A 15,118-nucleotide genomic window follows, 5' to 3' on the forward strand; every position below is an offset into this window, starting at 1 on the left:
GCACTTTAACATGACACCTATGGCTCTTTTGAGTATTCCTCTTCAATATGGCTCCTGAAAATGGGGCAGGTACATAGACAAAGCCCTTGCCCAGGCCTTCCCTACATTCAATTTTGATGAAGTGGTAGTACCTCTTATCCAATGGGTCTTCCCTTCCAAATTTCAGTTCTGCAGGAGGCAGCATCCCTATGCTAAACACAATGACACAACATATTTCAACCCCCCCCCTATCTAATTGAGTCAAAATTAACAGGGATTGTAGTTCTTAGTTGAGGGATCTTCCCTGCCAAATTTCAAGCAGAATCAAGATACCAGCCATTAAAATTCTTCTTTATATAGTATACAGAAACATGGTGATGAATTTGTCTTCTGCCCTTTCCGGCCACCAGCATCCTGATGAGGAGAGTGGACGGGGACCTATTTCTGAATAGAAATTGTGAGTGGCATTAAATGGTACTCACACATGTATGTTCATGCAGATGTACACACAAACTCTTTGCTAGCTTAATTAATTTTAGCATTTTCTTCCATCCATGCTTAGCTTAATTTATGTCCCTGGTATCGATTGAGGAGAGGTGGGCTTATTTGTAAAAAATCAAATACTTCAAGCAACAGAACACAGTGAGCTAAGGTGTGAGATGGTCTGGGCTTTACCACCCTTTAAAAACAACAACAACAGACAAATACAGTTAGCATTGCCAGGTCATTGGCTGACCCTCCCAGGAGCTTTGGAGACAAGGCAAGGGTCAGAAAGAAAAATACAAGAATGAAGTATCTGGATGCTTGTTTAGTGAGGTTTCATGAAAATATTTATTTCTTTTTAGGATTGACAAAGAGTTTCAAGTTTGCTTTAGTTTTCAGAGTTGATTCAGATTTTGTTTTTGCCATTCAAATATATACTTCCATTGATATTTGTTTTGAGTATTGTTGTTGAATTATATCTAACTATTTTCAGATTATAAATGGTGCATTCATTCCCTGGGGGCTAATTTACTGTAACAAAAAATCTTATTAAATAACTTCCAGAATTCTTATGCATTGCTGTTGTAAATTATGAAAAAGGAAATGAGCAAAATGTGATTTGGACCTTTTCACCTTCATATTACTTGACCCAAGTAACTTAGACCTTTTCACCTTCATATTACTTGACCCAACACCTGTTTCCCATCATCTGACAAAGTGTATCTTTCACCCTGCTTTCTCAGTACTAAACTAATGCATGTGGTTCAGCTGGAAGTGAGTGCTAGTACAGTAGTTGGTACTTTTCTTTCTTGTTTTTGTCTGCTGAATTGAGTAAGGAGAAACCAGATAGGGATTAAAACAAGTCATAATTTGTCTTTTGTTATAGCTGATCCACAATGTTTTCATTTTTGCATTTTTGGGTCATCTCTACTATTCCACAAGGATCACATGTGTACTTCAGTACTTAAATAAGAACAGCATTTGTACTGTGTGATGCATCAAACATGAAGTTGGCTGGAGCTTGTTGAGTTAGGCTACTTGACTTGGCACTGGTTAGGATTAACAAGCCCTTGATGGATTATACCTCAAATATTGAACGTATCTTCAATTAATTTTGTCATTGTTATTTCCAAAAATCACAATGTCAGTTTCAATTATTCACTAATTCCAGTAGTGTGGCCTATTATTCTATGTATTGCAGTAAAATAAAAGAACAGTTCCATGGCGCTTTAGAGATTAACAAATATGTTATGGCATAAACTGATTGAGTGAGCTGAAGCCCACAAAAGAAAAGATATGTATAATTTGTTTTCCAAGTTCATATTCTATTCCTTTAGTTCTGCTCTCCCCAGATTACATGTTTCTACTATTGATATTTTTCTGTACTTCTATATACTGATTGCTGATTCCCAAGCTTTAAAAGATAATATGAGGAGCAAACGTCTTTAAGATATTAAATACATGGCCAGAAAAGGAGCTGTGGATGAAAATTCAAAGGAAACCGTTCCACAGAACATTTTTGCTGGATCATCTTATACTGGCAGTAGGCAGGCATAACTTGCAAGGACAGTTAGCTGTGATATCTTTGCAAAGTTTTTCACTTGACAAAATTGCATGAATATGCTCTGATCTGGATGCCAGATGTAATTTAGGTGGGGTGAAAGAAATGCTTAATACCGTGCCTGCTCTGCTTATGGACTATTTTGATCCAGTTACAGTGATGGATACTGACAGGATCCTAACATCTGTGAAGGCCACTATTGGTGAACAGGATCCTTGCCAATCTTGGCTGCTAAAATGATGTAAACACCGCATAAATGAGCCCTTGATGTCTATCATAAATCAATCACTAACTCAGAGCACCTTCTTTCTACCTCTCAAAGTGGTGGCTATCTGCCCATTACTTAAAAAAACATTCCTAGACAAAACTTGATGTGGCCAATTATTGTCCTATCTCTAAAATGCCCTTTCTAGGCAAAGTAATTCAGAAAGCAGTAGCTAACCAACTACAGGACTTCTTGGACAACTCTTGTGCTCTGGGCCCCTTTCAGTCTGGTTTCATGCCAGGCTGATGGCTTTAATGAATGACCTCTGTCTGAATGTAGACAAAGGCATGCTTCTTTGCTGCTCTGTCTGAATCTTTCTGCAGCTTTCTGCACACTCGGATCCAACCCCCTTGGAACCCTCAACTTTGTGAATGTGTGTTCCCTCGGATCCAACCAATCCATCTTGGAGCTGAAAATGCCACCCGACTCTGACCATGACTCCAATGGAGAGGTCATTGAGTCCCTCAGACCCAAATGCACCTACTCTGATCAGGCACCCGGCTCTGGAGACACAAAACCCGGCAGAGCAACCTTGGAGCTGACATTCATACTTGACTCTGCCTTCACCCAGACTGTTGGAACCAGTCCGACCCAAACCAGCATGATATCATTCACAATCCAAGAGCCTTCCCGGTGTGGAGTTGACCACTACCTCGGATCCATTACCCAAACCTTCTAGTGAGGGGGGTGCAAGAACGAAGGACCAAGTGAACCGCCTAAGAAAAAGGCATGGTCAAAGTCCCGACATGACCTTAAGAAGACAGAAAAGATCAAACACATCGTGGATGCTGAGACAGAGCCTGAGGTGCAGATTGTGGAAACACCCAGGACCCCCTCTATGCATTCAAGATCACAATCGGGACATTTATCACAGGAAGAAGGTGAACTTCCTAGAGCTTCACCCGACCATTTCAACTGGGAGCAAGACCGAAGTCACTCTTACCAATGCTGCTCTCACAAATGTGCTCCATGGTCCCACCAGGACAACCCATCCGCCTATGGCATCGACCTGAAGGAGCCATACAGAATGGAGTCAGCCTCTTCTGTTGGTGAGGAATCTAACTTACCAAAGTTACCTGTTATATAACTTACCAAAGTTACCTGACATCTGAAAAGGCCGAAGGACTATACAAAGCAAAAGAGGACATCTTTCGCTCAACAGCATTACCTGTAGAAACAAGAAACAAAGTAGAGGATCTGCCATTTGACTCCTTCCTTCGTTGTCCCTCGTCACTGAGGAAATGCAATTTAAACAAAGACAAAGGTCTCATTCAGTCCGGCAGATAAAGAAATAAGACGCTAGATGGACTGGGAAGAAAAATTTATGCTTCCGCAGCTCTGAATGTAAAAATCACCAATTACGTTGTGATTATAGGGGCATACCAAATATTTATGTGGAACAGGATGGCATTATTTAATGATAAATTATCAGTGGATCAAAGATTTCTAGCCAAGGTCAACCAGGAGGAGGAGAGAAAACTTTCAAAATGGCAAATAAATATGGGAAGGAATGTGGCAGACTCTTCCACAAGGACCCTGGCATCTGCTGTGGTACTTAAGAGGTATGTGTGGCTTCGCTCGATGGCATTACCTGTAGAAACAAGAAACAAAGTAGAGGATCTGCCATTCGAGAGTCAAACTCTTTTTTCTTTCAGGATGGTGAGTACTTATCCCAAAAGAAGGATAGGCAGACCGTGAGATCTTGCCTCCGAAACAACAATCCAGCCAATATCAGCAATACAGACAACAGTACAGGCAACAACAACCTTACAGGAGCCATTTTTACAGATACCAGCCTTACCAGCATCCACCAAATCGACAGTCTCAATCCCAACAGGGCAATTACCAAAGGCAGAGACCGCCCCAGAAACAGGCAGAGCCACAACCCTTCCAATATCAAGGACATGGCTCAGCACAGCAAGCAGTTCTGATTAGAAATCAAGCCTGTGTCTGAATAGGTCAAGTTCATTGGCGCAATTCTTGATGGGTCAAGGAACAAGACTTTCCTCCCTTTAGAGAGAGTGAGGAAGATAAAATACATGGTCAAATTATTCTCCAAACAAAGGTTCTAGTCAGCCATTACAATACAAACACTGTTGGGTTTTATGGTGGCCACTACAGCCATGGTTCTGCTGGCCAGACTTCACCTGAGAAAACTCCAGTTATGGTTCTTGTCAGTTTATTGCCCTACAATACACCCCCAAAAGAAAAAGTTCACTATACCAAGGACAGTGATCAGATCACTCACCTGGTGGGCTCAGGACTCTCACCTTCTAGCAGACATGAGCTTTGGGTCACCAGATGTCGATATATCTATCACAACAGATGCATCCACGTCAGGTTGGGGGGCATACAGTGGTGACAGGCTTGCTCACGGGTTGTGGCTGAGTGGAGAAAAGAGTCTACATATTAATGTACTAGAGTTATGAGCTATACGTTATGCACTTACCTCATTAGCAGATATCATGATAGGAAGGAATGTCCAGATACTTACCAACAACTCGACAGCAATATTCTATTTGAACAAACAGGGTGAGATGACATCCAGAACACTATGCATGGAAACAATACAGGTATGGGAATGGGCCAGTGAGCGAAACATTATCCTTCAGGCCGTACATATCCCAGGAGAAAACAATGTCATTGCAGACAGACTGAGCAGTCTAGGTTGCTCCAACCACAAATGGTCTTTGAAAGGACAGTACATAAGGGAGATCTTTCAACAATGGGGTTTCCCAGAAGTAGACCTTTTCACCACAAGGGAAAATTGCAAAGCCCCTATCTTTTGCTCCAAGGGAGGTCTAGATTCAAAATCCATAGGGGGTGCATTTCAAATAAGGTGGTCAGGGAACCTTTTCTATGCCTTCTCCCCTATTCCCCTTATAGTGAAAATGGTCAGCAAAATACAGACAGACAGGACCAGTGTTATAGTAAGAACCCCGTTCTGGCCATGTCAACCATGGTTTCATTGACTGGTTCAACTTTCCAAGAACACTTTTCGGTTTCTACCATTGGTCCCAGATCTCCTCAGCTACAGATGAGTTCAGCATCATGACATAAACAGGCTCAAGCTAATGACTTGGCGGAGGTTATATTAAATGCCAGAAAACCTACCTCCAGAAAAATCTTACCCTTGCAAGTGGGGAAAGTTCGCTGAATGGGCCAGAACCAGAAGGATTTACCTGTACGAATGCCTACTAGTATATATATTGGAATTCCTATTGCATTTGAAATGAGGTGGTCTTTCCAACTTGTCTATCAAGGTTTACTTGGTGGCTATATCATCCTTTCATGGCCCAATAGAAAATAAAACTATATTTTCTCATTATACAGCCAAACTTTTTCTTAAGTATGTTCCCTATGGTAACTAAAATTGTGCCACAATGATCCCTACATCTAGTCCTTGCCAAGCTGATGTACTCACTATTCGAACCATGTCACTTGAGATACTTGACTGTGAAGGTGACTTTTTTAGTGGCAATCACCTCTGCCAGAAGAGTAAGTGAGATGGCAGCTCTTTGTATTAACACACCTTTCATGAAAATACATGAAGAAAAAGTGGTGCTAAGACCCAGCATAGAATTCCTACCAAAGGAGGTTACAAAATTTCACATCACAAGAGATAATATTACTAGTGTTCGTTCCATCACCGATGTCAGAGGCAGAAAGTTACACTCATTAGATGTTCATAGGGTACTTTTGTTTTATCTAGACTGCACAACATCGTTTCAGATGGATGACCAGTTGTTTGTATGTTACGCAGGACCTAAGAAAGGGGAAATGGCCACATCACAGACAATTGCTAGATGGGTAATTCAAGCAATCAAACACTTATAAAAATGCTCACCTACCTTGTCCCTTAGAGGTTCACACTCACTCCATCAGGTCTTAGGCTTCCTCAGCTGCACTCCTGAAAGGGGTGCCACTTCAGGACATCTGCAGAGCAGCCACGTGGGCGTTGCCGGATACATTTATCAGACATTGTGCATTGGATGTGGCTATCAGGAGAGAGAAAACAGTGGGCCAAGTGGTGCTCCAATCATTGTTCCAGTGAGAACCTACCCTCCTCCATGGTAAGTGGCTTGTTAATTTCCTATGTGGGACTGCATAAGAAGACCGACAATGAAAACAGAGTTGCACTTACCTGTAACTGTTGTTCATTGAGGTCTTCTGTGCAGGCACACATACCCTCCCTTCTCCCCCACTAGGTTCTCTTCATTATTTGGAGAGACCAGCAGCCCAGGAGAAACTGAAGATAGGGGCACCATCTCCGTAGAGGGCGGGCATTTTAGGCAGGAGCGCACATGCGCTCTGAGGAGACAGGCACTTCTTAGCAGAATTTAATGCTGTAAAACCTTGCCATTAGGCAGGCCTGTGCATGTGTGCCTACACAGAAGATTTCAATGATCAACAGTGACAGGTAAGTGCAACTCTTGTTCAACCTCTATGTAAAGCCTTAAGAAAAATCATTCATAACTGTGGAACTGGATGTCATCAGTATGTGGATAACACCCAGCTATCCCCTCTATCATCCCCTGGTGATGCAGTAGAGGCTGTCAGTCACTGCCTGATGCTGTAGTCAAATGGCTGAAAGTGAAAAAAATTGAAACTGAATCCAGACAAGACATTGTGCTCTCTACTTTTGGTGGCGCTTGCAGACTCGATTAAGAGCCTAGGGTTTACACTGGATCCAGCACTGCTGCTAGAAAAGCTAGGTAATTCAGCTGTAAAAAATGCTTTCTACAAACTGAGCGTAGCCTGGAAGATGGCCCCCTATCTTGACATGGCTGATGTAGCCACCTGAGTCCATGGCACGGTAACATCAAGACTTGACTACTGTATTATATTGTATATAGGTCTCCCTTCAAATCAACTTGGAGACTGCAGCTGGTTCAGTTATTATGAGGAGCTCAGTTGTTATGAGGAGCTAGAGAGTGTATATTAGTTCCATTCCAGTCACTCCACTGGCTATCCATCAGTTTTTGGGCTCAATTCAAGGTATTAGCTATCACATATGAAGCTCTTCATGTCTTTGGTCCCTCATATATATGGGACTACTTTTCTTTCTATGCTCCCCCATGGACGCTTTGTTCATCTGAACAGGGCTTTCTGCAGGTGCCACCCTGAAGATAGGCAAAACAACAGCTGCCCATACATGTGCATTCTCTCTGGTGGCCCCTACCTTATGGATCAGTCTTCCTGAAGAGTTCAGGAAAGTTCCTACTTTCCTGGCTTTCTGCAAACTGCAATAATTAAGAAGGACCTTCTTACACAGGTAATAGGACTGTGCTGTGAGGATTCAGAGGGATACATTGGTAAAAGTATACTACTGTATACTGTCTATAGCAGGGGTGGGCAAATTGCAGCCCGCGGGCCACATGCGGCCCGCTACAGATTTTTTTGTGGCCCACCAAGACAGTCAGAAAAACCCGCCTTGAACTGAGCTATAGATGATATGAAATTAGCGCAATAAATAAATTGAATAAAACTACCACTATTTTATTTAATTTATATTTATTGATTTTTATGATACAATTTATACCTTTTCTCAAATGCAAAGTTAACTAATGAATGCAATCATTTTAAAAGGTGCGGCCCTCCACTAACCTCCGCTCCCACAAAGTGGCCCCCGAGCCAAAACAATTGCCCACCCCTGGTCTATAGTATACTACTATGTACTATCTGTTGCTGCAAGCTCCTAGTGGATAGTTCTGTGTGGTATAATATGTCATATCAATCTGCTTATGCTTTGTTTCAGCTTTGTATTGGATTTCTGCTTGTTTTCGATTTTCTGCTATTGTTATGCTATTATGTTGCTTATTGAATGTCTCAGTCATTGATCATATTGATTTATACTGTGTAATCCACTTTAAACATCAGTGAGAAAGATGGACTATAAATAATGTAAATAAAATAATAAATTAATAAATAAAATAAAAGCTGAAGGACAAGGATTCATAACTCTGGGCACACTCAGCTCTTATATACTGGTGTGCAGAGAACACAAATCCACGTATTATTCATCTGCTGCTGACAAGATCTTCCCCAATTCTTCCCCTGCCAGCTCCTTCTGATAACAAGGCTACATTGCAAGACCTTTCTCCCCCAATTCCCCCCCCCAGGCAATCACTCGTACCATTCCGAATTTGAATATAAAGTGATGGCCCATATCTTTATGTATAGTTTCTCTGGATGATGGTTTGCAATTCTCCCCCCCCCCTATTTTGTTTGGTTTGATTTCCAGTGAGTGGACAGCTAAAAGTCACTTCACTAGTAACCTGGGGTTTGTGTACAGTTAAAAGGTGTGTGTTCTGACTGTAGTAGTCCCAACTCCCCCAACTGAGGATGTCCTTCAGTACCCCATATAAAAAGGGCTGTTTCAAGGTTTCTATATCACTTTACCAAAGTCTTAAGCTAAGCAACTTTTGCAAGCTCTGCAGGATTTTTAATAAAATTGCTGGGGTTATGGAGAGACTCAACAACCAAAGTTTTGTGTGTCTTCAATTGTTTTACATTGGCATAAAGATTAGGGAATGGCAAGAAAACATCCAGGAACAGAAGCAACTTCCCTAGCCTTAGTCTGGTATAATTTTTCCCCTCTGTCTTATTCTCTTTTCTGTTTTTCATAATGTTGTTGCAGGTGTATCTATAGCTATGCAACAAAATCTGTGTCTGTCTGTCTGTCTGTCTGTCTGTCTACTTACCTATCTATCTAATCTATCTTTTGCATTTCTCACTGAGACCCAAGGAAGATTTCATAGTGCAAGTCAATGAAATGGATTAGATGACAAAGCTTTTATGTGATACCTAAGCAACACACTGTCTGTGTTGTTGTAGTCTTAAGGACTGGGCTGATAGTCTAATGGTCCATCAGAAGGTAGCTGCTGCATGGATCTTATAGCAGGTAATCCCGAGGTCTTTCCTACATAAACTGCTCAGAATGAGAAGCCTTCCATGTGTGTTACATAGGCTATGATGCTCTGCACAGGTCCCTGTACGCTGTTATAGGCTGAAGGAAAATCATACAGTTAAACTGAACTGCAATGGATCCCTAAGAATTAGGGTTGTCTTTATGTGCCCTTATATGGCATGACACATGACTTTGCATATGTAGTAAGTAACTTTAATTTGAAGAAACTGACTATGCGGTCCTAAGAAGTTACACCCTTCTAAGGCCATTGACTTGAATGGACTTAGAAAGATGTAACTCAGTTTAGGACTGTATTGTAAACCACTATATAGAAGACAGTGGCAAAAAAAACCCCACAGCTTTTTCAACTCAAGCTACTTTTTTCAAACTCAGTTTGCAACAGTTTTACTACCCTGATAGACATTGCTTGATTGCTATAAAGATGTCCATAAGACTAATTACAAAACCAGTCTGCAGTTTGCATTGTGGACAATTCAAGGCCCAGAGAATGCCTCATAAAACGTTTCCATCCCCCTGTAAAAGGATTTATTTCGTAGCAATGTTGTCATAGCTTTGCAAAATTATTGGCAAACTAATTTGTACTAAAGCCATTGGCTCCTCTTTCTAACCATCATAACTCAAAACTATGTGTCACATTTGATTCATGTTAACAGAATAAATATTGCCAGTTTAATAACATTTTTTACACTGCAAATCTGTGTTATGATTTATACTTACCAATAAAAGTTACATGATGGTAACAATGAGTGTTTAGATTTAATCAGGCTCTGCATCTTTAGCAGTTGTATGAATTTGTGTTTTATGCACATACATTTTTATGTTTTTTATCATTTTATACAGCACATTTTGACAACATACTGAAAATGTTCTAATACATTTGTTATAGGCAGAAATCAAAAACTTAGAGCAGAAAAACTGCCCTGTCCTGATTCAGAATATCAGATATTGAGGAGAATGGAAGTGATACAAGGCTTATACAGGATGCATCTGCGTGAAGATGAGTTTTGTGAAGGTTAATTTTCTCTCCGTGATGATTTTGCTGCAGGATCATTAAATCTGTAGCAGACTTTCTCTGTCCAGAGAGTCCTGAGGATCCTGCAGCTTTTTATTCCTTTTGGAGAGTTTGCCAATGAGGTATTATGGCATCATCCAAACAAAGATAGACATGCCTGAGTCCCCTTGAAATGCATGTTGAAGCAATGATACTTAAGTACTCTTAAATAGATTGGTCTTATTCACGTATTACAATTTCAGTGAGTATAACTGCAAATGTAGCTTTTACAGTGCAATCCTATGGAGAGTTACTCCAGTCTAAGTCCATTGACTCCAATGGGCTTAGACTGGAGTAACTCACCATAGGATTGCACTGTTAGTGTACGCCCTCAAATATTTCATACATGAAAGAGAAAACTGCAATTGTTCTAGAATGCTCACATGCTTTTGCATGTGGTATTCACTAGCTCCAAAAAGTATGTACTCTGAAAGAATATTATGGTTTTAATGGGCATTATTTATGTTTTTATTTAATGTTAATATATTGAATACCCAACTTTTTAGCCAGATTGGTTACCATTGTGGTTTACAATTAAATAAACCATTCCCAACAACCATTTCTAGCTGGTGTGTTTTCAGCTTGTTTATTAAAATAACTATACCCTGTCTTTCCAGTGGACAAAGGTGGTTCTACACAGAGATGGCCTTGTGTTGTTTCCCCATTGCTGGTGTGTCTGCTAATATAGCACAATAGCAGTAGAGCTTCCCCATCATTTCTCTTCCCCAGTGTCCTGGCAACAGCCATCCCCTCCTTTGAGTCACTAGGACTTTTTCATTTTTTTAAAATCAACAAATGAATATTATGTCAATATACCATCATAACAACATGTGTAACAGATTCTGTGAATTCCCAGATTTCATTGCTTTGTTTTTTATTGTTTTGTAAAAAGTAAGTCTGTAGCCCCTTTCCGCTTATATCTAAGCAATGGAAAGGACTAGAGACTTATAACCCTTTTCCCAACAGCATTGAACTTGAGGCAGATAGATCTGGACAATGTGGCTTACAATACATAATTAAAAACATTCAGGTAACAATAAAACTCCATTTCATCTTCAATCTAATAAAATGCCTGCAACTTTCACTGAATTCTCATTATTTAGTTTCTGGGCTAAATATCAGGTGCTGGTGCTAACCTTTAAAGCCCTTATGGACAGGTTCTTGGATAAGGGGTGAACATCTTACTCCATGCTCCTATGAGGGCCCCCCTTCACTCTCCCCACTGTGAGGCAGATTTTCCTCCCAAAATCCACTACTTTGACTGAGCAGCCCCAAGTAGCATGTTATTATTTGTGGTTTTGAAAGTCTATTTGTCCCACCCTGGCACGCAGATAAAATTTTGGCTTTTTAGCCTAGCCCAGGAACTGGATGGGGAAAAGCAGGAGCTCTCTTCCTTTTTGTTGGAAATGGTACTAGAGACTGTATAACATTCAAAGAGAAATAACAACTTTATTTAACAGGCTAGGATTGAGTAAATATCAGGGGATGGAGATGTGGAGGTAAAATTTGGTTGATATTACAGAATACACTTCGTGTAATAGGCAAAATAGTATCCTTGAAGCTTATTTTCACATATTCTTGGTTCTTAACAGGTTATTTCATTAAATTCATAATTTTATAACCAGTGAGTGGTGTTTTAGTTAGTAATTTAGGTGCAGCAATAATTTTTCTTCAGGAAGTTTCCTATGACACTTCAGGCTTTCTGGAGTTATTCACTTTCTTTGTGCTTCGGGAAGCTTTAAACCCCAGGATCAGCTGCTTGGCAGGGAGATCCTTCCCCACCAGCCAGCTGGCCACTGTGGCAGAAGAGGAGGTGGCGTAGGTGGCGGAGGAGCCGGCTCTGGCCTTCCCTGCCGCCCAGCTAGCTGCTGCAGTAGCAGAGGAGGTGGCGCAGGCAGTGGAGGAGCAGGCTCCGGCTGTCCCCACCAGCCAGCTGGCCACTGTGGGCCCTGCAGGCGGCAGTGTGTCAGCAGAGAGCTGGCCCTGGGTCATCCCAGCCTCAGGAGGGCTGCCGCCACCGCTGCCCAGCTGATCGGCCTCCCCTCTCCCTGCTGGCCAGGTAAGTGGGGTGGCTGGGTGGTGGATTTGTCCTGGGGGTGGGGTTGCTCCCCCTCACTTCAGTATGCTCCGAATTTTTACGGACTATACCAAAGCAAGCTAATACCAGAATCCCAAAGCGGCTTGCTGCTTCGGGATTCTGGTAATTCCGGATTTTTTTCCTGCTTCAAGTAAACCTGAAGTGGGAAACCTGAATCTTCTGGGATGCACACCCCTAGTAGTAAGTTTACTTGGGCAAGAACCCTCAAAAGCTATTGTTATAGTGATGCAGCACTATAATAATGGAAGCTGACTATTTGGGCAGTGCATTTTTATGGCAGAGAGTGGTAAGTAAATGAGATATCCACTTGTAAAATGAATGAAAATAATTTCTATTAGTATAACTATGTAGTGCTAGTGTGATAGCATGCTCCTAATGGCCAAGGCAGAAACAAGACACATAGCTATGTTGCTGTCTGTCCCTCTCTTTACAAATGGAGTTATATAAAAAAGTAGTTACTTATGCGTTCCAGCTCAGAAATGAAAGTGTGCACAGCCTTCACTTAATCTAAGCAAAAATTAAACAAAGCAATTTTTTTTTAGACAATAAATGAAACATTGCTGCAGAGGGTTAGTCTTGCTGCTGTACCGGTATTAAAAAAAATCAATAGAAATCAAATGCTGGAATTATATTGACAAGGTAACACAGCTTCCAAAGAATTAATTATTATTACAGTGTTTTGAAGACCCCCAAGATGTCATGGGTAAAGGCATGGGTATGGAGGCCAAATTCCATTGCTTGCATTTTTCATTACAGTCATCAGTCATGTTAAACAATAACCAGTAAGTGACTATGATTTTTGTACAGTCATATTCCACACAGCAACCATATATTTGTGAATGTATTGCTTTCAAATATTATTTTGAGGCATACTTTCTAAAAATATAAGTCCTATTGTTCAATTTAAGGCACATCATCTACATCTAGTTCTTCTGTTCCTCTAAAATTTTTGATCTTAAAAGCATTAATAGCTAGGATGTTTGACAAGAAAATTAATTCCTGCAATCACATTCAGATGAGGAGAATTTGCACAACACTTTTCTCCCACACATCACTTGTACCCCTTTTTATGGCTTCATCTGTGGTTCTGTTGTATTATGTTGGTAGGATTACAGCTTGTGAAACCATGCTGACTTTAATCAAAAATAGTGTAGACTCTCTTGAGTGGTAAGTAATGGGAATGTGATAATACCCTTTGGTGTAAGTTACTGATTTAATAAAATTAAGTTCAATGCCTTCTTTAAAATGATAAAAGCCCTGAGAACTTCAAGTGTATCAGATCATTTATAAAACAGATAATCATTTCCAGGCAGTTGAAAAACGAAGCAGTCTGTCACCAGCTGCCTGAGAAACAGGCAGATAAACACAACCGTTCAAACATCTATTGCTGACAGAGAAGTAGATATGAGAAAGGAAGATGACTGAAATAGATGTTTGAAATGGAGCGTATGGATGTTTGACAGAATACTAGTTCTGGTATAAATACTGTTCTTGTCTTTTTGTTACAGAAGACGATGTGTCAAATGTACAAATAATGTGTGCCTGGTGCCAGAAAGTGGGAATCAAGCGCTATTCCCTGAGTATGGGGAGTGAAGTGAAATGCTTCTGTAGTGAGAAATGCTTTGCAGCTTGCAGAAGAGCGTACTTCAAGAGAAACAAGGTAAGAGAATAGGAGCGTAGGATAATTAGTGGAAGAAATGGCCAGTGTGGTGTAGTGGTTAGAATGGATTAGAGCCAGGGAGACCTGGGTTCAAATGCCCATTCTAATGTTAAGCTCACCTTGGCCAATCACCAGTTCTTAGCTTAATCTACCTCACTGGGTGTTTGTGAGCATAAAAAGGCTATCTTATATACACTTCCCTTAACTCCTTGAAGGAAGCACTGCATAAAAAAATAACACATATAGGCTAAACATACATGGAACTGTACTCTTCTTCCAATAGCCATTTGATATTAACAGTCCTTATTCCTCCCCACATTTCCCCCTCTCTCCTCAGAAAGTTTCTATTGAATTGCCAAGCTTTTTGATATAGTTTAGCCTATTTCCACAACTTTTACCAATGTTGTTCCATGAAAACAAATGTATTGACAGGCTAGATTATTAGTACTGTGCCATAAAAGAAGAGCCACAAGTAATCTAACTGCATCTGTAATTCTGAAAGAATTATTGTTGAACTATGAGCAGTCTTATAAACCAATGCAGTAGACAAACATGAATACAAATTTCATTTAGGGCTGATTCATACATTTGGCACATTGCAGTCCACATGGCAGTCACATGGCCAACATGAAGACTTTTGATCAGACATGCACCTGGACTTCCATACTGAAAATTTAGTTCCTAGGGGTACACAGGCTGTATTGGTATTGGGACCATGATGTATGAGATAGGGACATGGAGAAGGGCCATGGCTCAGTGGTAAAGCATCTGTTTTGCATGCAGAAGGTCTCAGGTTTAATCTATGTTATATCCTGTTAAAAGAAGGATATGGTAGATGATCAGTGTATGCGTATATTTTTCAGATATTTCAGTATATTCTTTGAATACTGTTAGTACTATTTAAAATACCATTGATTGCCAGGGGCTGTTCAAAACTATGCAAAACTTTTGCCTTCAAATGAAATGGAGCTGTAATATCAAATAAAACTAATAGAAAGTGATTGAAAGTCTTCTGAGTCAGAATCTAAGGAGCTATTGTTGAATAGAACAATACATCTCCTCCAAATGACTTATTTAGTTTTAGTTAATG

At 40.5% G+C, this 15,118-nt stretch overlaps 1 protein-coding gene across 1 annotated transcript in view; it reads left to right on the forward strand.

Moving 5' to 3' along the window:
• The window catches only part of SOBP (sine oculis binding protein homolog), a 255,682-nt gene that overhangs the window by 43,202 nt on the left and 197,362 nt on the right, over positions 1 to 15,118 (forward strand). Inside the window, exon 4 of the mRNA XM_055000153.1 lies at positions 13,877 to 14,028. Within this exon, the coding sequence (XP_054856128.1) occupies positions 13,877 to 14,028 (152 nt within the window). The remainder of the gene's footprint in view (positions 1 to 13,876; positions 14,029 to 15,118) is intronic.

This window comes from Eublepharis macularius, chromosome 1, assembly GCF_028583425.1.
Source record: "Eublepharis macularius isolate TG4126 chromosome 1, MPM_Emac_v1.0, whole genome shotgun sequence".
Taxonomy (NCBI): Eukaryota; Metazoa; Chordata; class Lepidosauria; order Squamata; family Eublepharidae; genus Eublepharis; species Eublepharis macularius.